The sequence below is a fragment of the Vipera ursinii genome, assembly GCF_947247035.1.
Source record: "Vipera ursinii genome assembly, chromosome: 1".
Lineage (NCBI taxonomy): Eukaryota > Metazoa > Chordata > Lepidosauria > Squamata > Viperidae > Vipera > Vipera ursinii.
The window spans coordinates 211,907,563-211,934,735 of NC_139512.1; the positions used below are offsets into that span (position 1 = coordinate 211,907,563).

General features: G+C 44.3%; 1 protein-coding gene across 2 annotated transcripts; it reads left to right on the forward strand.

The window, feature by feature from the left end:
- Positions 1–309: 309 nt before the first annotated feature.
- On the forward strand, positions 310–20,794 carry OSR1 (odd-skipped related transcription factor 1). 2 transcript variants are annotated; one of them, XM_083349795.1, is made up of 3 exons: positions 310–417; positions 15,696–16,376; positions 19,476–20,794. In XM_083349795.1, the coding sequence occupies exons 2-3, from the start codon at positions 15,730–15,732 to the stop codon at positions 19,609–19,611; spliced, it is 783 nt and encodes a 260-aa protein (XP_083205921.1). In that variant the 5' UTR covers positions 310–417; positions 15,696–15,729; the 3' UTR covers positions 19,612–20,794. The 2 variants fall into 2 exon arrangements, with proteins under 2 accessions (XP_083205921.1, XP_083205922.1); XM_083349796.1 differs by lacking the exon at positions 310–417 and adding an exon at positions 14,287–14,776.
- The last annotated feature ends 6,379 nt before the right edge of the window (positions 20,795–27,173 follow it).

Genomic DNA, 27,173 nt, shown 5'->3' on the forward strand with positions numbered 1-27,173 from the left:
GCTCAGCGGCGCCTTCGCTCTCCCGGCCCTGGCGGGGGGATAAGCGACCACTTTCTTCGGCACCTGGCGGGTCCGTTTCCTCGCTGGCCCCGACCCTCCCTCCCTCCCTTCCTTCCTTCCTTCCTTCCTTCCTTCCTTCCTTCCTTCCTTCCTTCCTTCCTTCCTTCCTTCCTTTCCTTCCTTCCTTCCTTCCTTCCTTCCTTCCTTCCTTCCTTCCCTTCCTTCCTTCCTTCCTTCCTTCCTTCCTTCCTTCCTTCCTTCCTTCCTTCCTTCCTTCCTTCCTTCCTTCCTTTCCTTCCTCCCTCCCTTCCCGCCCGCCTCGCCCTAGGAACTTCTGCCCGATCGGGGCCGTCCCAGAGCTGAGTTCCGGGAAGGGCTTGTACTGACTGCGGACCGGCGAGCTAAGATCAAGATTAGGTAAATATACATCCAGACGCCCCACCCCCCCACCCCGTCCTCTCTGCCTTTCCCCTCTCCCCACCCCGTCCGGCCCAATCTGTTCGGGGGAAATGGGCGCAGCGCATCTCTGGCCGGCCACTTCGGGGCTGAGTCTCCCTCCCCCGGATCCCCTGGTCGAGATGCTCTTCTGATCTCGCTGCCGGGAGGACAGCGGCGCCACCCTGGAGCCGCCACCGAGGAGGCGGCGGCAGGCGGGCGTCCCGTCCCCTTTCTCCGGGAGACCGGTTCCTCTTGCTCGGCTCTCGGATCCGCGCTCTCTCCCTTCTCATCCCCACTAGAGATCAGTGGGGTTATTGCTCTCCCCAAAATGGCTTTGGGGAGGGGAGGGGAGGGGAAACGGGAAGGCATGACATCCCTCCTCCAGGGAAAGTAACGCGGAGTGCGTTAGCCGTTTGCCAGCAAGAGAAGAAAAAGGAAAGGAAATTAAAAAAAAGGCGCAACGAGTGAGCGCCGATCCATCTCTTTGGAAGGCGCCCGTTTGCCAGAAGTTTCGTCCCTCGAGATAGTCTTGCGCGCTTCGGTCTCCCTGGGTGGTTTTCCCCGGTTGGCAGATCTACAGTCGTTCGCAGCCAGGCCTCCGCCGGGTTTGCTCCTGAGGCTCCGCCGTTGAAGGGGAAGACCTTCCCAGGTTTCTTTCGGGCTGCTGGATGCCAGCCCGGAGAAGGCGGGAACGGTTCCTTCCCTGGCCAAAGGGCCTGCCGATTTTCTAGCCAGGGACCCACATTCTGCCCGGTGGTCTAGGGTGGGGGTTAGGGTTCGGGGTGGTGAAGCAGGAAGCCGGATCTTTAAAAAAAACTGGAAGGGAGCTCTTTCGAAATATCTGCGAGGGTCTTCCAAAACGGGGTTATTGTGCCAAAGCGGGGGTTGTGTAATTTGTTATTCGCGGGTCCGGATCTGCAAAGGGTTAAGATGACAATTGCTGGGGTTACTTAGACAGAGTCCTAGGTTTTAAGTCCACTTTACAGATCTACTTGGATCCTGTTTTCTATTGAGAACTTTTCCGCAATAAGAGGGCCAGTTCTTGGTTTAACTTCTCCAAGAAGGTTCGAGTTCTGGTAATTACAAGAATTTTCGGCCCGATGATGATGATGATGCTGGTGGTGATGATGATGATTGCTCTACAGTCTGCCTAGCAAAGGCTCGATTTTGCTAGGCCTGAACAAATCGGAGATGTCAGAATGTCAGATCTGCGGAGCTGAAAAGTTAGGCCTTCCGTTTAGTCGGTTGCATGATTAAACGGGTCACTTCGTCTTCTGTGGGCTTCCGACCTACTCCGGCCCCTTTTATGGGCCCGAATCCAAGCAGGTGCATTCTTGGTACGCTTTAAATTTTCGCCCTGTCGCTTTTTCATGGTCTTGGCGTCTCCCATAGTGTGCGGTTCGGTCTCCGTTTCCAAATAAAGATTTAATGCGGGTGAGGACTCCAGAATGCCTCTGCGCCTTCGTGAAGGAATGAAAACTCGCGTGGGCACATTAGGAAAAAGATGGGTGGTGGTGGTGGGCCCACCCACCCGCGAGTTGGCTCTGTGATTTTCCTTCCTTCGGTTTTGAACTGTTTCCCCCCCCCCCCTCCGCTTGCTTCATCCGTTACCGCCCTCTCAATCCGAAATGCTTGTGTTGCAGTGACTTTTCCAATTGTTCAACTGTTTCTTACAAAGCTGCCTCGAGTTACCTCGAACCTCTCTGGGTCAAGAGTGACCGTCTAAATAGGCAGAAGGGGAACCTATCGATGGAAACGTGTACGACTTCTTTGACGAAATACATCCCACCGCGTGTGTAAGATAAATAAATAAATAAAAAAAACAAGTTGACCCTTGATTTTTAATTGTGCGTAAATTCGACCCCACCTCGATTCCGACGCGAACGAACCGGATCCGGGCAATTCGAGTCGAAGCCTGCAAAAAGGGCCTTGCGGAGCTTTGAACCGGCCCGATTTTGCTGCCTCTTGGCAAATCCCCCGGTTGTACTTGGGAAGCCGGGCCTTGTTATCTGAATGCATCGCGCCGCCCGTTGCCTTCCCGGGACGCGGGCTTTTGGGGAGCATCTGGGTTCGCCTTGGAGACTCAGGTCAGCGCCCTTTCCTTTCTGAGGAAACGGGAGAAGGTTTCGGGGAGGCGGGGAGGGGTCGGGGGTGGGTGGGGTGCAGGCACTGAGGCTCTGTTCTCGGAGGGAAAGGCCCAAATTTGCCGGGAGACGCTGCGACTGATTCCGCGTGGCAGTCACATATAAGTGACTTTTTTCCGAGATCTGGCGGCGGCCGTTAGTGCGAGCTTCCCACATGGCCTTCGTCCTCGCCAGCTTTACTCGGAGGTAGATCTAAAGTGATCCGGGATTTGGGCTTCTCCTCCTCGCCTCACGTTTGTCTGCTGCTGCTGCAAAGCTGCTTGTAAAATCGGCTTCCAATAAAATCCTCCCGGGTTCTTCAGCAAACAGGCGGACGGAGAAAGGAAGCGGTCTCTCCCGCTTCTGCCCTGCAGCAACTTTCCCTCAGGGGAACGAAAAAAAAAAAGAAAAACAAACCAAAGCCGCAAAGCCACGTTCAGGAGTGGGGTGTGTGTATGTGTGTGCCCGGAACATGGGGTACAGTTTCTCCCCCGCTCATTTATTTTCAGGGGCCATTTTTCGCCATTAGACGGGCTTCGAGGGGGGGGGGGAGAGAGAGCGAGCCAGCAAAATCAGGTCGATCAGCGAGAACTTTTAGGAACTTAAAACACGGGTGGGTGTGCGTGGGTTACTTTTACAAGTGGCGCGCTGTCCGCTTAGTAACCCCCCCCCCCTTTTCTAGGTTCATGTTCCCCTCACTTAAATAATTTCCACTTCGGCTGCTAATTTCGACTGCAGATGGACGTTCTTTTATTTTTATTTTTTATTTTAATTCCATGTATATCCCGCCCTTCTCCGAAGACTCAGGGCGGCTTACAAGCTTAGCAGTAGCCTTCATTCAGTAGTTCTTCAACTAGAGGAAAACTTAACAATTCTTACTCACCTACTTTCTCCGTCTCTCCCTCTTTCATGCGCGCGCCCACGCGCACGCATGCACGCGCACACACGGACAGGCGTACACACGTGAGCCTCGGGCAGGTTTTTAATAGCTCTTCCTCTCTCTCTCTCTCCTTGGCTTTCGGTCTCCTGTCCCAATTGGTGACTCCCCCAAAAGGAGGACTGTTTCCCGCGTGGAAAATACTTCTCTCGGGGTGTTTGAGATGTATAGGAGGGAAAGAATAAGGGATGCGGTGGCTCAGTGGGTTAGGACGCTGAGCTTGTCAATCAGATGGTCGGCAGTTTGGCGGGTCGAATCCCGAGTGCAGAGTGAGCGCCTGTTACTCGTCCCAGCTTCTGCCAACCTAGCAGTTCGAAAGCACGTAAAAATGCAAGTAGAAAAATAGGGACCACTACGGTGGGAAGGTAACAGCTTTCCGTGCGCCTTTGGCGTCTAGTCATGCCGGCCACATGTCCTCGGACAAGCGCTGGCTCTTCGGCTTTGAAATGGAGGGAGATGAGCCCCTAGAGTCGGAAACGACTAGCACACATGTGCGGGGGAACCTTTACCTTTACCAGGGAAAGAGCGCGCCCTCCCCCTTGTTTCGCAGCGGTACTTATTCGGAAGCGACCTTCAAACGAATTTGGAGCATTGGGGGGGTGGGGGCTGGCAAATTGCGCCGGGGAGGTGAGGGCGGTGTGGCGAGTGGACGCGCTGAAGACTTGTCCGACTCGGGGGTGGGGAGCCAGCCTTGCCCCTTCCCGGCTGAGCTCCGGAAAGGTGAGACGCGGAACCGCTGGAGCTCTTCCAGCCGCTTCTCAAGGCGCGCAATTGACTCGTCCACGCTCAATTAGAGCCGTCCCTGACTTCCTTTGAGGCGATCTTTCCTTTTCTTCTTTCCTTTTCCTTGCAAAGCCGCTCGCTCCGGTTTGGAGCGCCGGCCGGCCACGCCAATTCCCTTACCTGTTTGGTTTCCCAAAGGCAGGTAAGGGGCTCGGCTCGACTTCCTCCTGGGCGGCCTCAAGCTCGGGGGACAAAAAACCGCTGCTGCTTTGAACGGAAAGGCAGGTAGCCGGGCGCAGAGGAGCTGCGGCCCTTCGGATCTCGCAGGGGATCCGCGCCTGTTGCTTAAAAGGGGCGGAGACCCAGCCCCGAGGAGCTTACATCTGTAGTTGAAGCTGGTCGGTGTCCAGAAGGGGGAAAAAAAGCGTGAGGAAAGGAAAGAGCGGGTAGTAACTTAAACGAGGGGTCGTTGATGCTCTCTGAGCTTGCTCGTTTTCTTGCAGACGTTTCATTACCCAAACTATGTAACATCATCAGGGCTAGTACTTGAAAACGAACAAGAGAGCACCAACGACCCCTCGTTTCAACCCCGAGCTACAAACGTTCTCCTTCGTTAGTAACTTAAACGGCCGCAGTTGTAATTATTCCATCTGACAACCTGAATAGACGAACGATCGGTCGGTCGCTGGCCGGGTCTGCTTCCGATACTTGGCGCCAACAAAGTGACGATCGAAATAGCGCTGGTAGAACCGATTTACTTGCCTGGAACTTAACCGTAAATCCCTGGGCCCATTTGCTGGCAGGTAGGTAGGGAGCTGGCCGCGATCCTATACTTTCCTAGGATTTGGGGTGTACAGCATTCTTCTGCCCTCATTTTAATTTTTTTGAAAAAAGTCTTGGCCGTGCTCGGGCGATCAATATATCTGAGCGATTCGGCGACAGCAAGAATAAACAACCTCGCGCCACTCCTCCCTGCCAACACCTTCATCGTGTAAGCCTTTGAGGACCCACGGATAGACACGCGAAGGTAGACACTGTACACATGTTGCACTCTGTCTGACAATCAAGGTCGATTTGATTTGAAGAGGGAGGAGGAGGGGGGGGGCTTTCGGCTCTGCCCTGCTTTTTTTTCCCACCCTCTCCGCATCCAGAGGTGAACTGCGCTCTCTCTCTACGCGTCGCTCCTCTTTTCAACGGACGAGTTTGCAAATTGCATTCTGTTCGGGTGGAACCGACTGACGATTTTGTTCGAGGTTCTTTGACGCGGGGGGGGGAGGGTGTCGCGCAGGTTTGCATCGGCGAATGCCGACTTGGCTCTTCCCACTTCGAGTCCATCCCAGGGAACCCAGGCGCGTGGATCGCTGGAACCATAGAGAGAGAAAACGGATCCCCCACCCCCGCCCCCGCGTTTCCTTAGGAGAAGCAAGACGAAACCGGCTCCTGCAGAGTGGACCAGGAAGCGAAGTAGTCCACTTGGGCGAAGGGAATTGTGAGTTGGGCGATGGGGAGCGCCATTCTGCGGAAGGCGGGGGGGGGGGGGTTGCCCTTCAACGGCCGGCGCGTTTTACTCGCAGGTCTAAACATCTCGGGGGCAGCGATGTGGGGAAGAGATAGGGAAGGGAGAGCAGGCCAGAAGTGTTTGGTGGGCGCGCTTTCTTCGTTTCTCCCAAATTCCTTACATTCTGAAGACCCCTTTGGTGTTCGGGAGGACCCCTTTTATTTTCTGCCCCAGCGGTTTTTGCGGACAGCTTAACTCCTCTTTCCAGAGGAGTAAAAGCTGCTTGGGGAATTCCTCCCTGGCTGACTAACTCAGCGCCGGACTGACTTCACAGCTCCTCCCGAAGTGGTGGTGTGATTTGCCGAGTTTGGGCTTGGCGTGCTGTATGAATCCCGTTCTCACGCAGAGAAATAAACCCCACTGGCCGAAAGCTGCAGAGCTGCGGGTCAGACTGCGTATGTAACTTAGCAAGCCTGGCCTCATTCTAACCGCGGTTTAACTGAGATCACAGTGCCCCGGGGAGTTGGGGGTGACGCCCGCTGCCTAGCGTTGGGGGCGAGAGGAGCTCCTGTTCTTCATAATTCCCAGCACCCCCTTTTGCTGGGTGTTGTAGTACAGCGATAGTTGAAGGGCCACAAATTTCCACTTCCCTAATTCTTGGTCTGTGAGTTTCGCCAGCCTGTGTTTATTTTCTCCCAGAGGAGGTTTGTTTGCCTGTCCGCGGTGGACAATAACAAGGAGGGTACAAATTAGCCACTTTCATTCCAGCTCTCTCTGTTGTGCCAACCCAGCTCATGTGATGAGTTTATGATACAGGCTGTCCTTCCAGAAAATTGGGTTAATTGAGCAAACCTTTATGGGTCAGTTAACCATGGATATGTCATGTCATGGGAATGCAGTCAACTTGCTAAGCTCATTCCCTTAAAGCAAAACCAGAAGGAGACGGAAGGCTTTGGAGTATGTTTTCCAGCCCAACAGGTGGAGGGGGCAGCTATTCTGCAAAAAGAAAAAAGAAAAAGAAAAGAAAAAAAAGAACCCAGCTTCCAGTTCGCAGGAAGTGCCGGCCACATCCATTTCCTCCCAAGCATTTTGCAAGCTTGTGGGCAATATTGTGGAACTGCTGCCTAGCAGTCAAAGCAGAAAATGGGTCAATAGGACAGAATGGTTTATGGAATGGCATCCAGCTAAAAGTTCCTTCTGAATGCTTTCTCTCCATCTTCCCAACCAAAAAGAATGTGGGGCGTGTTTGAATTTAAAAGTGAAAGCTGCAGACTTGGGCAGGATTCAGAGCATCCATAAAATATAGATTTCTGTCTCTCTCCACTCCCCCCCACCCCAATTCTTAAGTTGTTCCAGAGGCTTTTTGTGCTTTCCTCAAAGTGGGCAACCTGGGCAAAAAAGCAATGCGGGAAGGGAGAAAGAAAGAGCTCCATTTCCAGATGTTTGCAGCACAGATGTTACAACACAGCTGTCATGGCTAAACCAACTGCAACTCAGCCCTGACCTGGGCTAAGCCCTTGTAGGCAAGCCCTTTCTTGGCAATGTCTACAATAGAAAGTGGGGAGGGATGCTTAAGCAACCCCAGGAGAAAGATGTAAGTAGGCTGTAACCTAACATTGATGTAGCTAGCTTTTTAAAGGTGGATTCCTTTCCCCATCCTAACCACGTAATTCATATAGAGAACTCTGTTCTTCAGTATGGGAGATTTATACCCTTTTTTTGCAGAAAGACACCAACTGGGAAATATATTAAAGAAATGCTCGTTCTCACCTAACTATGTCTTTATGACAACATTATCAAGTAAGTTAATCAGAGTATAACTGTGTCGGCATGCTGTGTTTTATCTGTTACCAAGTGAACCATGGTTTATTCAATTACATCAACGTTTTGGGTTGATAGAGAACTGTCAGTGAACCATGATGATACTGTAGGTGGATTTCCACCACATCTTAAACAGACCACGCGTGATCGAACCCAAAGTGTGAGTGGTCTAAAATCACCCATCAAGCTTAGTAGCGACATTATATTTTCAGCCTGAATCTCCACCAATCCTGCTAGTGTAAAAAGGTAATTTGTTTAGAAATCAAATGTAAATAATCAAATAAAGTGATTCAACTCCCTCAGTCTTCTGTATCTCAATTTCTGGGAATGGGTATTAGATGCCATTGAAGGATAACTTCCAGTATACCTTACAACTGGCCCTCCAGGCTGAGGCTGATGGCAATTATCTTCGGGCAGTCTCCAAAAACTAGTTACCTGCCCCTGGACTGGGTTGTATAGAAAATACAATCAATTTAAGATATAGGACTGCAATCTTAAAATTGGACAGTGGAGGAAAGGGGGGTGGGGTGGGATAATCCTGAGACAAAACCAGTCTTGACTACAAGTAAATTGTGACTATAGAGTTATATAATCCAGTCTTCGTTCATGACATATTGGTACAATGGTGAAGCTGTACTTTTAATACAATAACGCAAAGACATTTAGGTGCATAATTTCCATCAAGAATCTAGGCCTTTACACTAAAGTAAATTTTGCAGAGTTCAAGTGGGGCTAAACTAAGTCAGGGTGGATGGCTTCAAGAATGTTTAATAGAACTTCTAATATTAAGAAGGTTTATGAGAGGTACCACCATCTCAGCCTTTCTTTTACTCCTATTTTCAATTTTGTCTGCTCTGTTACACACTCTAGAGTTGCCTGCAGTCTGTATGTTCCCTATTTATTCCTTTATTTACTTATTTATTCAATCAATCAAGTTTATGTATTCCAGAGTAGTCTGCTCAGGATTGTTTTGTTTTGTTTTTTTAAGCGATCCATCTGTTTAATTTTATTTTTTAGAGAGGACTCTGCTTTATTGCCTTTGAGGGTAATGGGAAAAGTATGGGGCTGCAAACGCCCAGACTCTTTTTTCCTTAAAAAAAAAGGAGAGACAGATAAATAAATATCTTGCTGATAAAGATCTGTTGACATGAAACAGAATTTAAAGGTGTAGGTGACACTGAAATCAAAGGAACAGCTGGCTCTGTGTCAGAAAAGTGCGGCAATGGGGAAGGAGTGTTGATTGCCTTCCCCATCCCCCCCCCGTGGCTTTAATGTCCTAAAAGAGTCCCCTGACGCTGCTTCTACCTCAGGGGTATAACAGAGGCAAAGGGAAACCTACCGATTTGGACCCCAGCCAGCAAATCTGTAGCTACGGCCCGAACAAGCTGTTTTTGGTTGGTCCCTTCTTCGCCTTTCTTTCAAACCAAACAGCTTTTAGCCCCCCCCCCCCAAAAAAAAACTTTCTTGGCACACCGGAACTTCCCTTTCCTTTCGGCTCGAAAATCGGTTTTCACAATTTCTCGTTCTGCGCCTCTTCCACCTTTCGAAAAGCAAGAGTTCCCACTGAGCCGCGGGATTTAAAAGGGCAACTCTTGGGTTGAATCCGAAATCGTTTTCTCCGTTTTCCGAAGTCGCGTGTGCTTCCTTAAGCAACTTTTGTCAGTTGGAAATAAAGTGGTCCTAACCTCGGATTGATCTGATTGTAGGGTAGCGGGTCATGGAAGGGCATTTTTCCCCCGAAACGAAATTTCACGGGAATTTGTTACTTTCGTTAAATAGAGCCGCGAACGGAATTCCCTTTAAAAAAAAAAAAAAAAGAGACGGATTTATACACAAGTTTAGACAACCCAATGACTTTTAAGGAAAGTGAATTGGGCGGGCAAATAACACTGCGATATATGTTTTGGTTCCAGGACGATTGAAGTAGTGTGTCTGGTTTTGTGGTTGTTTTTTTTGTTTGTTTGTTTTGTTTCGGCTGAGATTTATTTTTCTCTCTGGAATAACGCTTTCAGGATGCGCCTAGCTGCATCCTGCTTTCGGACGAAAATCGTCTATTGCTGCGATTCCATTTGCCACGTGAAATCTTAAGTACTCCACGGATAATTTCTTTGAACCCAACAGCGTTTGTTCTCGAACCATTAAATAAGCACAGGAATAAACCTCCCAATTTCTAAATGATTGTTTATTGCTGTATATTCCTAAATGCTCACGTCAACCCACTCTTAAAAGCAGTGGCTCTTTTGACGCCCGGTTGCCCGACTTTGGCTCCCCTGCCTCCTGGGCTGCTAGATCTGAACATCCCACCCCCCAAAACAAATAAATAAATAAAATAAATCCGAATAAACACCAGATCCGACCTCGTTCTCCACCCACCTCTCCCATCCCTGGCCAAATTTAAAAGAGGGGATTTTTCTCACCCAGATCCCAAACAAAGGATTTCATAAAGGCTCTCTCAGAAGTGAAAAGAAAGCGATTACCCACGACTGGACTGCTCTCAAACAGTTAACAGAGGCGAGTGGGGGGCTGGGGAGGAATCTGGCTTAGCAATGCGTGTGCATGTGCTTTAATTGAAGACAACACTGAATTTATCCAATTAGGAAAGGCAGATCTTGGCGAAATGTCACATTCGCTTATTCTGGGTCAACGCGATGGAATGCTAGGATTCACTTTTTTTCTTTTTCTTTTTCTTTTCTCTCTCTCTCTTTTTTTTGAGGCTGATCTAGTAAAGCCAGGTGAAAAAGTGGCCCCTTGGCAGCCTTTACCTCGAGGCCGGGCAACGGTTTCCTCGGGCCAGCCTGTGCCACAGAGTCCCCAGCCCCACCCCTACGCTGTCCAGCTGTCCACGGATGATTCCCAAGTCATCCCCGTAAGCTTGCCTTCTTCTCGTTCTCCTTTTGAAACTTTGCCTGGGTATCTTTGGCTGCCTTTGTGATGCCCTGAGCTCCGTTGGAAAAACCAGAGACACTAAAAAGAAAGAAAAAAAGGGGGGAAGGGGGGGTGTTACCCCAAGAAAACCACCCCGTCATTTAGTGTTTATCTCCAGGCAACAGACAGCCTCCGCCTCTCCCTCGGCACCTAACCGGGAGAAGCTATGTTTATATCTTCTTACCTAAAGCGAAGATCTGTCATCCGAGTTTACGGCTCGCCATATTAGCGCAAGAAGCAAACTCGAGACCCGCTGCCCAAATTCTGAGGTCGGAATCTCCCTTTGCTGCAACTCTCTCAGTTCCGAAAGGGCCCTCGTGGACCTTGGCAGGCAGGGGATCCAGCTTCCTGGGCGCGGGGGGGGGGGGGGAAGATTCTGACTTGTGTGCCCAGCAAGGTTTTAAGTGATTCGGGTATATGAAAGGGTAGCGGGGCGTGCAAAACAAGCCAGGCCCCAACACAGCTCAGTCTGAGATCGATCTGTGGATCTGTTTTGTTTCGTTTTATAAGGTATTCCCCATCTCTGCTATTTCTTTTTGAAATGGGACTTCCCTCAGGTACACGCCTGTTCACCTTGGCTGGTTTCACAGTCGTCTGAATGGGTTTGGGCTTAACTGGTTAAAGCGACTCCTGTTCTTTCTTTGCCTCCAGGGGTTATTTGAGAAAGGGGCTTGGGGGAACCATGTTCAACCTTCCTCCTGTGTCTAAGCTGGCCTTTCACTCTGCCAGCTTAACCTGAAAGCACAGGTGGCTTACAGGCTGGTTGCTTTGTTCTCAGCCTAGAATCATTAACCCGGTTTCCGGATGCCCTGCAGGTAGCTGATGGACTACAAATGCCAGAATTGCTGGTTAGTGTGTTGAACACGGTAAGCTCATCAAGGAAGGCTGTCCTGGTTGAAGGACAGTGGCGTGTGTCTTTCCCATTTCCTTTGAAGGGAATGGTAAAACAGTGCCATTCAAACCCGTGCTGACTCCATGCAAGAAGAGTGGCAGTCCCTTTTCTCCTTGAGATGTTGAACTTGTGGCTCAGTCCTCCCAAGTTTTAGGCTTGTTATGCCGTTCCCCAACCCCTGGGGAATCAGTTAGATGCAGTTGAAAAACTTGGCTTGAAATAAAATAAAAAGCCTCCTTCCACCCTACCAATAAAGGTTTAGTTAGCCTCAGCCCAGGTTCAATTTCTGGAGACTCCAGCCCTGAGTGGTGTTCAGTGCAAAGTTTCCTCAAACAACAGATAAAAGATTGGCCTTTGTTGTCTTCCAGATTATTGTTGTTGTCTTCCAATCGAGGTTATATCTTTGGGATTTCCTAGTGGTGTGTCTTATCCAGGGCTTTTTTTGTCATAGAACGCTCAGAACGGAGTTCCGGCACCTTTTTTGGATGGAACCTTGTAGGGTAGGCAAGGTGGGTTGTATGACATGTGTGAGTTCCGGCACCTTTTTCTTTTACAAAAAAAGCACTGGTCTTACCCACATTTTAACCAGATCTTTTTCTTTCATAACTGACTGGAAGAAGAAAGAGGACACTGGGTCTTTCCATATACAGTGGACAGCAAGAAAGAAAAGTGGGCTGTAGAGGGGAGGGGCTGCGTCTTTTATTTTCTACCCCTACTTGTTCCCTATGGGTTAAATTTGCGGTTCGTAGGAGAAATAGCTGGCAGTAGATCTCATTGAATTCCAAGGCCTTGTTTCATTTTGGAGTAGTAGTAGTAGTAGTAGTAGTAGTAGTAGTGAGGAATATCACTGATTTGGTTAGTGCCAGATAGAGGAGGAAAGCATATGGGAAATGGCAGTGTGGCAGATGAAGCAGCGCTTTGAAAACTCTTTCTGAAGGAAACTGGAGGTCAACGTTGAAGCATGGTGATATTAAAATGAAGGACCAGCAAGACATTTGTCTTGATTCCCATGACTGCACATTGCAGCCTGCCTTCACTGATCTCCAGAAAAACTGAAAGATGCTTTTTTTCCCCCAAAAGACAACTAGACTTGCTTGTTTTGTTTGGTTTTCCCTTTGAAAACATTTCGCTTCTCATCTAGAAAACTTCATCAGTTCAGTTCAAAGCTTCTTGGATGGGAAGCGAAATCTTTTCAAAGGAAAAAAATATATGAGAAAGTCTAGTTGCCTTGGACAACCATGAGTTGGGTGATTGAGGAGCTCCACAGACATCTCCTGCGGGGGGGGGGGAAACACCCAGAAATTCTGCCACATTGCTTAGGTCAGGGGTGTCAAACTCAATTTCATTGAGGGCCGCATCAGCATTGCGGTTGCCTTCAGGGGGCAGGGTGGGTATGGCCTGGGTGGGCGTGGCCTACTGGGTGGGTGTGGCTAGAGTGGGTGTGGCCTACTGGGTGGGCGTGGCCAGCTCTACATCGTTCGCATCAAGGGTGCCTATGCGGGCCTGGGCAGGAGTGGGACAGATCTGAGGGTCTCTGGCAGGAGGAGGGTCTCTGGGCCAGGGCCAAGGCAGTGGGGGCCGTTCCCTCACTGTTTCCAGGATGGCTTCGCGGGCCGCATGAAACCACTTTGCGGGCCGGATCCAGCCCCCGGGCCTTGTGTTTGACATGTCTGGAGGTTTGGTTACCAGTTTGAAGTGCGAGATCATTCCCATCGGCTGCTTCTGAGGGCCTGAGACAGATGCCCTGCACTGTCTAGGTGGGGCAAAAAATTAAAATATTTTTAAAGTGGCTTCATTTTCCCCTCTCGGTCCTGGTACCGTTGGGTAAAGAAGCAGTCTTGGTTCTGTGATGCTCCTAGGCTCCTGTTATGCGCCTTAGGGGAAATAAATCTGGGGTGTGGGTGAACATCACCAAGCCCTCTTTTCTAAGGAAATGAATGAATGGCAAGGGATGTGCCTAATCTGCCCGCCCTGGGCCTGCATACCAGGAGTGTGCTAGTCTAAATTTGCCAAAGATAAGTCTTTTATTAAATATAGCAAAGACACACTGAATGTGTTTTGCTTTCTCCACAAAACTCAGTGTCTGTCCATTGTTGTGGCAAAGGCAGCAAAGGAAAATTTGAGCTGGAAGTTGACTCTCTGCAGTACAGGCAGAACGTGTCTTCCTCTCCAGCTTGCTTGTTTTCATCCCCTCCTCCCTCTCTCAAAGAAGTTTATAAAAGTCAGTGGTACAACAGTCCTAGCCTCCAGCTTTCTCACACTGTGGTGTGCATATAAGTGTGCATGCGTGCGTGCATGTGCACGCACATCCTCAAATCAGTGTTGACTCCTGGTGGCTATCAAAATTAATCCCTGCAGTATTCTGAGCAAGTTTTCAGAAGTGGTTTGCCATTGGCTGCTTCCGAGGGGTGAGGGAGAAGGACTGGACCCAGGGTCACCTAGCTGGCTTTGTGCTTCAGGCAGAACTAGAACTCACAATCTCCCAATTTCTAACCTGGTGCCTTCACCACGACATCAAGTGGGCACTCATGTTTTGGAATAGAAGTCAACTATGGTAATAGCAAAGGCCCTGACATACCTTTTTCCCTTCTCTTCACTAGTTGAGAACTTTGCCATTCCAGTTCTGCCCTGGAATCCTTATCCTCTGTCTGGGAACATATAATTTACGTTACTTTTCTATTCAACCCCAGCAGTCCCTGGGTTAAGAATGAGTTCTGATCCTAAATCTGTCTTTAACTCAAATTTGTATGCAAGTCATGACGTTCCCCTTCCTCATGTCAGTGAATCACTGAACCTGCAGGGTGTTATATATATATATATATATATATATATATATATATATATATATATATATATATATATATATATATATATATATATATATATATATATATATATATATATATATATATATATTATAGATAAACCTGCAGCTTCAGCAGTTCCTGAAAACTTTGTGAGGCTTCAGTAGTTTGTCAGCTTGAGGAAGGAGAAAGCTTTGCACCACTTTTAGCAATAAGCAGCCTGCTTGTAAGTATGAATTGTCTGTAAGTTGGACCTTCTTAATCCGGGAACTGCCTGTATTGCTTGCTATTTCTTCTCCTTTTATAGCATAGTGAATCAAAATGACATTGGTTAATAGTGCAGCTTTCCCTCACTTGATGGATGGGAACTAACCAAGGAGAAAAGCAGTCTGGAATTAAGAAGAAACTTCCTAACAGTGAGGACAATTAACCAGTGGAACAGCTTTTGCCTTTAGAAGTTGTGGGTGCTTCAACACTGGAGGGTTTAAAAAAAAAGGACCGGACAGCCACCTGTCTGAAACAGGGTCTCCTGTTTGAGCAGAGGGTTGGACGAGAAGACCTCCAAGGTCCCTTCCAGTTCTATTCTGATTGATTGATATCTCCAGGATACCAAAGGTCTGTTATACTGGGCAAAGTTCGAAAAGTTTCACACAGAATTGTACAGAGATGTTTTGTTGTACAAAGCAAAGGACCTGATGTGGAGAGAAAAGCTCTCAGAAGCGGTAGCTCCATCTTATTCCACACTGCCATGAGGAAGGTTAGTTCTGGGATAATGGCCAGGCCTCAGAAGGAAAAGTTAGAGCGGCTTTCTAAGAGCTGCTGAAGATTTCCTAGTGATTAGCCTACCCAGTTTCATAGTTCTTGTGAAGGGACGCAGTTTCCCAATTCAAACGAATTGGGAAAGAATAAGGGACGCGGTGGCTCAGTGGGTTAGGACGCTGAGCTTGTCAATCAGAAGGTCGGCAGTTTGGCGGGGTCGAATCCAGAGTGCCGCGTAACAGAATGAGCGCCTGTTACTCGTCCCAGCTTCTGCCAACCTAGCAGTTCGAAAGCACGTAAAAATGCAAGTAGAAAAATAGGGACCACTACAGTGGGAAGGTAACAGCGTTCCGTGCGCCTTTGGCGTCTAGTCATGCCGGCCACATGTCCTCGGACAAGCGCTGGCTCTTCGGCTTTGAAACAGAGATGAGCACCGGCCCCTAGAGTCGGAAACGACTAGCACGCATGTGCGGGGGAACCTTAACTTTACCTTTACCCTACCCAGTTTCATAGTTCTTGTGAAGGTACAGCTGTTAAAATAATCTGTCAGGGAAGTCATATTGTGAAATGAGAGAAAGCAGCGGAGCAAGAATCTGTTATTTAGGATTTCGTCATTCGGTACCTTCTCTGAACATTATGCTGTACCTGCTTTTCTTGGTTCAGTGTCTTTGTGTCATCTTATTCCTATTTAGGATAATTAGGTTAAATAGCTGCCTTGTTCCACACTTCATTTATCGAGCCCGTTTTATCTTTCTGCCCCTCCCCTTTCTTGCAGGCACTCGCCTTCTCTTTCAGACTTCTCTGCCAGTATGGGGAGCAAGACCTTGCCCGCCCCAGTACCCATCCATCCTTCCCTGCAGCTGACCAATTACTCCTTCCTGCAAGCCTTCAACGGCCTGCCTGCAGTGCCTTCGGACCACCTGCCCAACCTCTACGGCTTCAGTGCCCTCCATGCTGTTCACCTTCACCAATGGACTTTGGGCTATCCCGCCATGCACCTGCCCCGCTCGTCTTTCTCCAAGGTGCCTGGTGTTACCAGCCTAGTGGATGCCAGGTTCCAGTTGCCTGCCTTCCCGTTGTTCCCGCACGTCATCCATCCCAAGCATGAAGCGACGAATGTGCCGCTCAAAGCCAAGCCTAGATTTGACTTTGCAAACCTCGCGGTGGCTGCCACCCAAGAAGATCATTCCAAATTGGGACAGATAGACAACCAAGGCTCTTCTGCAGGCCTGGGCTCATTGCTTGAAGTGACCAAGCTTTCCCCTGAGAAGAAACCCACCCGTGGGAGGCTACCCTCCAAAACCAAGAAGGAGTTTGTGTGCAAGTTCTGTGGCAGACACTTCACCAAGTCCTACAACCTTTTGATCCATGAAAGAACCCATACGGATGAACGGCCGTACACGTGTGACATTTGTCATAAGGCCTTCAGAAGGCAAGATCACCTGAGAGATCACAGGTATGCCCACTCACTGAGTCGTTTATTTAACAAAACTCAGGTTTATTATAAAGGATTTGGGGTGTATGGTTTAGAAAGTTTACCGTCCTATTGCTTGTTTGGCTTGCATCGTAAATATAAATCACGCTGCTTCAATTTAAATATAATACATCCATTTAGGTATGGATGTCCCTTTTTTTGCAAATAATGTTATGTTGACAATGTAGGGCTGGAACGTTTGCAAAGAATTCTTAACTGAAAGCTAAGAAAAATGAAGATCTCTTATAGGCACTGATGCAGTCAAGCCATTCTAGAAACTGCTTTTCTTATGTTCCCATTCACATGAAGGAAATATTACTTCACTTAATTCAAAATGGGGTCAGTTAGATTGGTACTTTGGGATGCTCTTCATTTTCCTGAGTGGAAGGTATGGACGTTCATATTCTTCTCTGGCGGCATCACTGGATAACTCGATATGTCCCAATCTCTCCTGTTCCATCCTGCTTGCTATTACCGTGCAGAAAATGGTAACGATCTTTGTTAGAGGTCTCACATTAATGGCGTGTAACCTCATGGGCCCAGAGTCCAGATTTTCCTTTGAGAGGGAGCCCAGGGGTTGAATTTGTGTGCCTCCCCCTCACTCCCCTAATTCATTGCTGATTTTCCATGCTCCTTAATTTGAGCAGTGCCGGTGACCATTTCAGTCTTGTATGCCAGCTTTCTCCATACTCCATGCTCACCAGCTAACTCCCAGCTTGGCTCTTTGAGGATTGTAGTTGAACACAGCTGGAGGATACCATTTCAGAGTAAACTGAACTGAGTTTTCAGCTACTTAAGCTTCTATGCAGGTGATCTTGTTTTTTAACAGCACATTGGAATCACAACAAAGAAACTATTGTATTGGTAAAAATCCTATTATACTTCATTTGTATGTACTTCCATATTTTTACTGATACAATAAATACATGCCTACTCAACACACTTAAATCAGTTTAAAAGTGTGGCATTGGATTATAAGAACTACACTAAAAACTAATAAGAGAATTCTCAGCACGCTAATAAAATAAATAAACCATCATAGTTAAGCTAATCGCAACCACTTTAAAGCTATGGATATATGCATAATAATGATGATGATGATGATGATGATGATAATAATAATAATAATAATAATAATAATAATAACAATAACAACAACAATAACAACAGTAATAATAAGTTGGAAGGGACCTTGGAGGTCATCTAGTCCAACCCCCTGCCCAGGCAAGAAACCCTATACCATTTCAGACAAATGGCTGTCCAGTCTCTTCTTAAAAGCCTCCAGTGTTGGAGCATTCACCACCTCTGGAGGCAGGTTGTTCCACTGGTTAATTGTTCTGTCAGGAAGTTTCTCCTTAGTTCTAGGTTGCTTCTCTCCTTGACTAGTTTCCATCCGTTGCCTCTTGTCCTGCTTTCAGGTGCTTTGGAGAATAGCTTGGCTCCCTCTGCTTTGTGGCAGGCCCTGAGATATTGGAACACTGCTATCATGTCACCCCTCACCCTTCTCTTCGTTAAACTACACATACCCAATTCCAGCAACCGTTCCCTATATGTTTTAGCCTCCAGTCCCCCAATCATCTTTGTTGCTCTTCTCTGTCGTGTGAAGCTCCTTTGTGAATTATCTTTTTTCATTGTTCATTCTAGTTTTATGATTTCTGGGCTTTTTCTCTCTATCTTATATTTGAATAGAGGAGGCCAAGTGAATGTTAAAGGATTCAGGAAAATAATTAGGAACCTATGATTAGGATCCTTTGGTTATTTAATTTATAGACTGTCACACTACCATGACAATGTAACTTTAGAATTATTTCCAATTTTAGAGATGGGAAATAAGAAAAGCTTCTATGTTGTCTACTGCAGGGCAATAGCAATTCTGGGAGAGAGATTTAAAGATAGCAGAAGTATTATAAATTCTTCCTCCAGGATTCTTCTAATTAAAGTTGGAGACCTTCCTTGGTCACTTATTTTAAACAACTAAAAAAAAGTTTGAGGTTTTGGATCCTTTTCTTTTGTATTCAAAAGTCTGGTTATAAATGAAAGCTACTCTGTGTAATCTGGTAAAATCCAGATGAGTATCAAGATATTCTTAACTCTTAGCTGCTGAGTTTTTTTCAGCCTAGATATGGTAATACTAATAGAAAGAGGACAGCACTGTTTTTAAAATTTAATCCTATCTACTTTTCACTAAGAGTAAGCATTACTAAACATAATGGGAGTTGAAAACATGATTTCTGAATTGTCTGAAAACAGTGGGAATTACTGATACAACTGCTATATAAATTCTACTGATGTTATTAACATAGAACTGGATATTAAACTTTCCAATTCAATTATTTTTGGGGATTGTAGGTTCTTTGATTTTTGTATTTTTCTATCCAATTCAAAGACATGCTCTGAATATATATTTCTGTGTTCATTTTTGGCTGGAACTTCATTCTGATATTAACAAAAATATTGCATGACAATACTTGTTTGAGTTCTTGCAGAGTGGGCAAGGGAGAACCAGTGGTGATGTGTGTGATGACATAATCACAAAAATGCTGCAACTTATGCCCTTGAATTAGGTATCCTGATACAAGCTCTTAAATCATGGCAATTGCATCATGACATAATCATGTATGCATTGTATGTAAGTATAAAGCTAACTAAAAGTGTTTAAATTCTGAGGAATTTTGAGAGATAAAGTCCCCTCATCTTAAAGTTGCTGAGATTGAGAAACATTGGTCTAAACCAGGGGTGTCAAACTGCCAGCCCACAGGCCGGATGCGTCATGCCGAAACCGCACCCGCTTCATTGCCAACAATGGGAAAAAAGTCGTGATACGTCGCAACACATCACGTGACGTTGCGAGTTTGACACCCCTTGTCTAAACAGTAAATCGTAGCAGAATCAAAATTAATTTTGCATCCAAATCCAGAGTGATTACACTTTTTTTTCTGTAGAACAAAGCTCCCTTTAATTTTTTTTCTTTCTACCAAATGTTTGTATTCCAGCAAGTTGAAACAGAACTGTATTTCCCTAGAGAGGTTAAACATCCATTAAAAATCTTCTTCTCTCTTTCTCTTATTTTTCTCTTCCCAGATATATCCACTCAAAAGAAAAACCTTTTAAGTGTCAAGAATGTGGAAAGGGATTTTGCCAATCCAGGACTCTAGCTGTTCACAAGACACTGCACACACAAGTAAAGGAACTCAAACCTTCCAAAATGAAATGCTAAAGATTCTAACCCCAATGAACTTCATCTCTCCTCTCCACTCTACATTTTAGATCAAATTCTTCACAGAGACAATGGGGAACACTCAACACGATTAATTTAATACTTTAAAAAAATATATCAAGGAAACCACAACCCGATAGGCACAAAAATGCAGTCAGTCTTTCCAAAACCTGGGTACTTCCAAGTGTAAATCCTGCGTGACTTCACTAAACTTTACGTCAAAAGGGGGTGCTCAAGTATTGGAGAGGAATCTTTGTCCTCCGCTTAAACACAAACAACAAATAGCTTTCTACCTCCCCAGTTAAGTTTATTCTTTTGTGAGTGACTTGTTTAAAACGTGTCTCCTTTATAACCTTTGGAAAAGAAAATCTAGAAGAGTATTATCTTAACTAATTCCACATTTGGGGAACAGCTGAGATGGCAGAGAAGATCACTAATAAACTGTCGGAAAGAGGCAACATTCTGAAGAAGAATTATGCTATAAAGGGGTCCTGCCATCCTCCAGAAATTAACACTTCTGTCTTTTTTCTTTTTTTTTTTTTGGTGGGGACGTGGTCTGGTGCCTTAGGAGGCAGTTCTGTCATTCGAAAGAAAAATTGAAAGAAAAACCAAGCAAATCAAACCAAGCAAGCAACCCACGTGACAAAATGGAAACTCAATAATAACAAATCAAAGTGACTGCTGTGCTGTAGCCTTGGTGGTACTTTCAAGTTAGCGGGTGTCCAGATGATGGTGAACTGAGTTTTGTGAAAGGGCAGGTGGGAGCGTTTGCTGACAAATCTCAACGTGAGCATTTTATCCAGAATCATCTTTTATTTTTTTTTATTTTTTTCCTAAGCAGCGTTTTAAAAAACAAAAAAGACAAGACATTCCAATATGTTTTTTGGTTTAAAGTTATTGCTATTTGGCACTTTATGCTGATTCTTGATAATGAACATTTATCACTGGATTTATTATTATTTTTTAAGTATTAAAATAAATTGGTATTTTACAGGCAAATATTCCTGAGTGACATTTAAATCTCTTGGTTAAAGGTGGGGTGTTTTTTTTTGAAAACTCTATGCTATCTGTCATATTCTTATATCATTACTCGATGGTTTTATTTTCCAGAAATGAAATTAATTAATAATCAATAATGAGTTATAAAATATAATAGTATTTTAAGTAATGTTGTTTAACAATTAACTGATTTATTAACTATCACTGCTGTCCTATGTATTTACTGAGAAGTATAAATTTCACTGACTTCAGCAAGGCTGGAACTGATATTTAGAGCCTGATTCCATAATTCTAGATAAGACTGGAATTTTTAAACTGGGTGCAAGAAATTGACCTTCATAGGATAGTGCCGAAAGGAACACAATGTAATTTACTAAAACACTCAGTGAGGTTTTCCTGAATTTTTTTCTAGGGAAAGATAGAGGGAAAAAAATACTTCCAGTGTTAAATAAAGTAGGAATAAGGACCAGTCTCATAAAAAAAAACCCAGGGTGGATTAGGTGAGTTTGTTTTAGTGTAAGGAGTGATTAAAATTCTACAATATCTCTATAGAGGTAGTCCTCACCTTCTGACCCCAATTAAGCGCAAAATATCTGTTGTTAAGTGAGACATTTATTAAGTGATTTTATGATCTTTTTTGTCACCATTGTTAAATGAATTGCTGCAGTTGTTAAGTTAGTAACACGGTTGTTAAGTGAATCTGGCTTCCCCATTAGCTTTGCTTGTCAGGAGGTCACAAAAGGTGATCACGTGACTCTGGAACACTGCAACCGTCATAAATATGAACCAGTTGCCAAGCATCTGAATTTTGATCATGTGGCCACGGGGATGCTGCAACGGTCATAAATGTGAAAAATGGTCATAAGTCACTATTTTAAGTGCCATTGTAACATCGAATGGTCACTAAACAAAACTTAAGAGTTTCTATCTGTCTGTCTATCTATCTATCTATCTATCTATCTATCTAATCTATCTAATCTATCTAATCTATCTAATCTATCATCATCATCTATCTGTCACCTATCATCTATGGCTCAGTTAGAAAATGGTGGTCTGAGGTATTCAAGCCAATTTTTCTATTTTTCTTCTAAGGAGTCTTCTTTTGATGTTATTGAGAAAAACTCTCTTAATGCTTCATGGAATTACACATCTACATGTGAAATTACAGACACAGGCCCAACAAATATGACACAAAAATAAATAAAGTTTGCTTTCTTCAGTCTGGATGTGAAATCAAATAGGAAATGTGAGGAAAAAAATGGGCCAGATGTTGAAATGCAAACATCTGCACTTTGGAGGAGGAAGAAGAGGAGATATCAAACAAGAATGAATAGCACTCAGACTTATATACTGCTTCATAGTCCTTTACAGCCCTCTCTAAGTGGTTTACAGAGTCAGCATATTGCCCCCAACAATCTGGGTCCTCATTTTACTGACCTCGTAAGGATGGAAAGTTGAGTCAACCTTGAGCCAATCAGAACTGAACTCCAGGCTGTGGGTAGAGTTTGCATGCAGTACTGCATTCTAACCACTGCATCACCATGGCTCTTAGTGAGATAGATCTCATTCAGTACTGTATAAAAGGCTTTCATCCAGTAGGTGAATGACAAAACAGTAACAGTGCTACTCCTTTAAAAAAATTAAAAAACATATCTTGTAGTTACATGAAAGGAGGGAAATCTCTCCCCAAGAGTAGACAGAAAGCCTTATATATTTTCTTTTATTATCACATTCTCATCAGAGCATATCATATAGTAGATACTACCAGATTCTTTTTATCATATTCTCTGTGAACCTTAAGGCATTTTTTCCAATCTTAAAAGTACATTATCTGAGAATATAACTGAGTTTTACTTTTAGGGCATTCAATTAAAAAGTATATTCCTTTACACGTTTGGAGAAAACAATTTAAATGAATTGATTAAAAAAAAGTCAATTGGAACCAAACTGGACACTGTTAGCTAATAGTTGGAGGATACATAATATTCCCATCTCCCCAAATTAGGCATTCTAGCTGTAATAGATACCCTGTATACAACACTGATCTATGAAAAAAGTATTTCCAGATAAGGCATTTGTCGTGCCATCATTCTGACTCCTTAAAAGAATTGCACAGGATGACCAGTTATTTTGTTCTACATCTAATCATTCTCCCAGCGGGCCTTCCATCTCTTTTCACCCAAAACAGTGAAGAAGGAAGAGAGGAAAACTGCACATTGTCTTTTGAATAGCAACACCATGTGCCTTGTCTCAAAAAGCACCAGTGAACTTAGTAAGTCCACAAGCAGGAATTGCAGGACTTATCCATTCAAAACCACAATTTTCAGGTTATTTGACTTATGGAAGGGGGACGATTGAAGCATTTCCTATATAAGCTCGTTTGAAAATAAATTTCAATAACTTCTTGTCACAATATATTTAACTGGTTTAATGGGTAGCTAATGACTTTATGGGAACACCAAGAATGTGTGAATTAATCCAATCACCTAGCCCCAGTGGATTAAATTTGGCCTTAAACAGACCCTCTAATGCACAGGGTTAAACTCATTCCACCTAATCAGTTGTGCTGTGGGATAAACAATATTAAGTCAAGTGATTCATTTTGCCCAACTAATTCTCCAAGAAAAAGAGGTGGAGAGAAAGAATGGGTGAAGTCTATCAGTTACAGAAGTTTATTGCCAAGATGATGATGATTTAAGATTGTTCAGAACACATAATTAGTCCCAAATATAACTGATTGTGTTGACTACCTATGACTATCTGATCAATAGGGAAGGTGTGTAGGGATGTCATGAAGCTTTGCTGATCACCTAGCATGACAACTCAGGCACTTATAGGGAAAAGGCGAATTGTGGCTTTTTGACCCAGTCAGTGTGAATATGGGCTGCCAGATTACAAATACATCTCTTTTACAGTACTATGTTTTACTGGGTTTAAGATAACTGGGTTAAATGTGTTGTAGAAACAGGGGTATTGTGCTTAATTAACTTTAATTCTCAGGTGCATATATATGATTACAATTTCAAGTACTTGGCTATTTATGTCAAAACATTCAGTGTGATAAGGTTGGTATCTTCCAGAATTGAGAGGAAGTTTACAATATTTAAATCCTGTTTTTCCCAAGGAACTTACTGTCAAGACAGATATTAAATTCCTAATTCCAATTTTATTTTTAGCATCTGGTAAAACATGTATGAATTATCATACTATTGCTACATCTTTTATTTTTAGTTTTTTAACTTCATGTAATCTGCAGAAGACCAGCAATTTTAGTTCTTTGGAAAGCTCTGAAAAGTGGGAGAGAAAGGATTTATTTTTGATTTAAATAAAGTTCCCCCTCCCCTATCCTTTTTGTTAACTTTTACCTGAACAGCTGAACTGTTTAAAAAAATTGCCATGATAAAAAATCTTGTTTCAGAATAATAAATAAATAATATTACGAGGAGGTTGAAATCGTTCCTCCCACCACCATTAGAAAATATGCAGGAAAAAGTCATTTTTCTGTATACAGTAGTCATTATAATTACTACACAGAGCTCAAGCTCTATTTGCAAAAATAATGTGCCTTTCTGTCTCCAAGAGGCACTGTCATTTTTACAAGAGGCTGAGAAAAGATTCAGTGCCTACTTTGTTTCTGAACTAACTTGTTCATTTTTGTAGGGTTTCTTCCTTTCTCCTTGCCAGCTGAATAGATAATAAAGGACCAAGAGGGCAATGGATGAGATAAAATCCTTATATTGTTATATTCTATACCAGGGGTCGGCAACCTTGGCTCTTTTATGACTCGTGGACATCAACTCCCAGAATTCCTGAGTCAGCATAGCATATAGCCAGCATAGCTGGCTCAGGAATTCTGGGAGTTGAAGTCCACGAGTCATAAAAGAGCCAAGGTTGCCTACCCCTGTTCTATACAGTCAGAATTCTTGTTATGATCTTATAAAACCAATCTTTTCACCAGTATCTCCCTTGTGCCTAGCAGGATCTTGGCTCTGCAACACGCCACGTTTTTAACTAAAAATAAATGGAAGGATGAAATTTAGCTATGTTCAAGTGCCAGTTGCTCACAAACCAGTATACGTATCTATTTGCCTTCTAATAGGTATTTTGTGACTGGCTTCTTACCTAGACAACCATAAAATCAATGTTTTTCCAACCTTGGCAGCTTTTAAGATTTGTGGACTTCCCAGAATTGCCCAGACAACACTGGGACTCGAAGTCCAATGTCTTAAAGGTGCCAAGTTTGAAAAACACTGCACTTGGTGATTGACAACACATTTTGAAAGCATTCACAACACTTTTTCAAAATTCAAGATTGCTTTGGCTAAAATAGCTGTAGAGATTAGAAACAAAGAACTAGTTGTGATAGGGTCTACCAAGCCTGTTGTTGAGTCTGGAAAGAACTTTTCTTCCAATGCTCAAATCTATAAAATACCAGAGCAGCTGAAAGGAACAAAAAGAATGGTTTCCACAATTCTCTACTAAAAAAAATCCAAATTCAGTATATCAAACTCTTATTATGCCTACATTTATTTTTCAGATTTCCATTTTGCCATAAGCAAAAAGACATTCAGTGGTACATATTTTCACATTCTTATTTATCAGATATGACAAAATCAATTACTTAAGCATACTTTTAAAAGAATAAGCTATATTTTTAATATATGATAAAATGTAATAATAAGCAAACTAAGTTATGTATTAGGTATTTTTTTGTTGTTAAAGAAACAGCTATGTCTAGATTAGTAAAAGGTGCCTCTTAAACATAAAAGGCTTTCAATTTTGCCTAATATTTTTCTCAGAGAAAACTAAGAAAAGTCCATTTCCCCAACATTTCTGGAGATTTTATATCTGAGTTAATTTCCTTGAACAAATAGAAAGTTACTTAAGAATTTCAGTACAGGTGGTCCTCAAATTATGATCACAATTGAGCCCAAAATTTTTGTGGCTAAGTGAAACATTTGTTAAGTGAGTTTTGCCCATTTTATGAACTTTTTTGCCACAGTTGTTAAGTGAATCACCGTGGTTGTCAAGTTAGTAACACAATTGTTCAGTGAAAGGAGTTTCCTCTTTGAGTTTGCTGGCCAGAATGTCTCAAAAGACAATGACATGACCCTGGGACACTGCAGTGGTCGTAAGTATGCACCAGTTGCCTAGCATCCAAATTTTGATCACATGACCATGGGGACGCCTCAACAGTCTTAAGTGTGAAAAATGGTCATAAGTCACTTTTTCCCCCAGTGCTGTTGTAAAACTGAATAGTCGCTAAACGAGCTGTTATAAGTGAAGACCACCTGTAATTAGTCTGGAAGCTGTAATGCTCCAGGTGAGATGAACTACAAGTCCCATAATTCTTTCCATGCCTTGACCACCACTGATAGGACGACTGAAGCATGTATCTCAACAAGGCCAGGGATCACAGGGTCCAATTCTTGATCCACTGAGGATCAAGAATTAAAACACTGAGGATCAAGAATTAAAACACATTTAAATTTTACTGTTGCTTCCCATGCTTGGTCCCCATTTCTCACTGGCTCCCAGTGTTGCTAATTCATCATTGTTTGAGGTACGGTAATCCATGGATGCTTAAGCTCCTACAAGTACAGACTATTTTTTACAGTATTGCTATTTATTTCTCATTTATGAGTAAATGAGGATTCACTACAGGTAGTCCTCAACTTACAACGATTCATTTAGTGACCGTTCAAAGTTACAATGGCACTGGATAAAGGGACCTATGACTGTTTTTGAAGCCTTACAACTATTGCGGCATCCCCATGATCACACGATCTAAATTCAGATGCTTTGCAACTCACTCATATTTATGGCAGTGGCAGCGCCCCGGGGGTCATGTGATCATCTTTTGCGACCTTCTGACCCGCAAAGTCAACAGGGGAAGCCAGATTTACTTAATAACCGCATGACCAACATAACAACTGCAGCAAGTCACTTGACAACAGTGGCAAGGTTGTAAAAATGGGGCAAAATTCACTTAACAAATGTTTCACTTAGCAACAGAAATTTTGGGCTCGGTTGTGGTCATAAGTCGAGGACTACATGTAGCGCCTATTACCTAGGGATGGAGGGGGAGCGGGGGCTTATGTGACCGCCTACATCTCCTTGTACTCCCCAACCTTGGTGGAGAGCCTTGGTGGAGCAGTGGGCTAATGCCTCCTTAAGTAACACCAGCTGCCTGCAATTAGTGCAGGTTCGAGTCCCACCAGGCTCAAGGTTGACTCAGCCTTCCATCCTTCCGAGGTAGGTAAAATGAGGACCCAGATTGTTGGGGGCAATAAGCTGACTTTGTAATAATGCCGCTTGGGGTTGTGTGTGAAAGCCCTAATAAGCAGGCATATACATAGAATGAAGGCTACTGCTAAGCTTGTAAGCCGCCCTGAGTCTTCGGAGAAGGGCGGGATATAAATGGAATTAAAATAAAAATAAAAATAAATAAATAAAACCAGTCCAATGGAATTCAGCGAACCCGACTGTTTAACACCAGCCCTTGCACTGGGACTAATGGGACTAACATTTTATCTGTGCCTCTTTTCTCAACCAAATTGCTG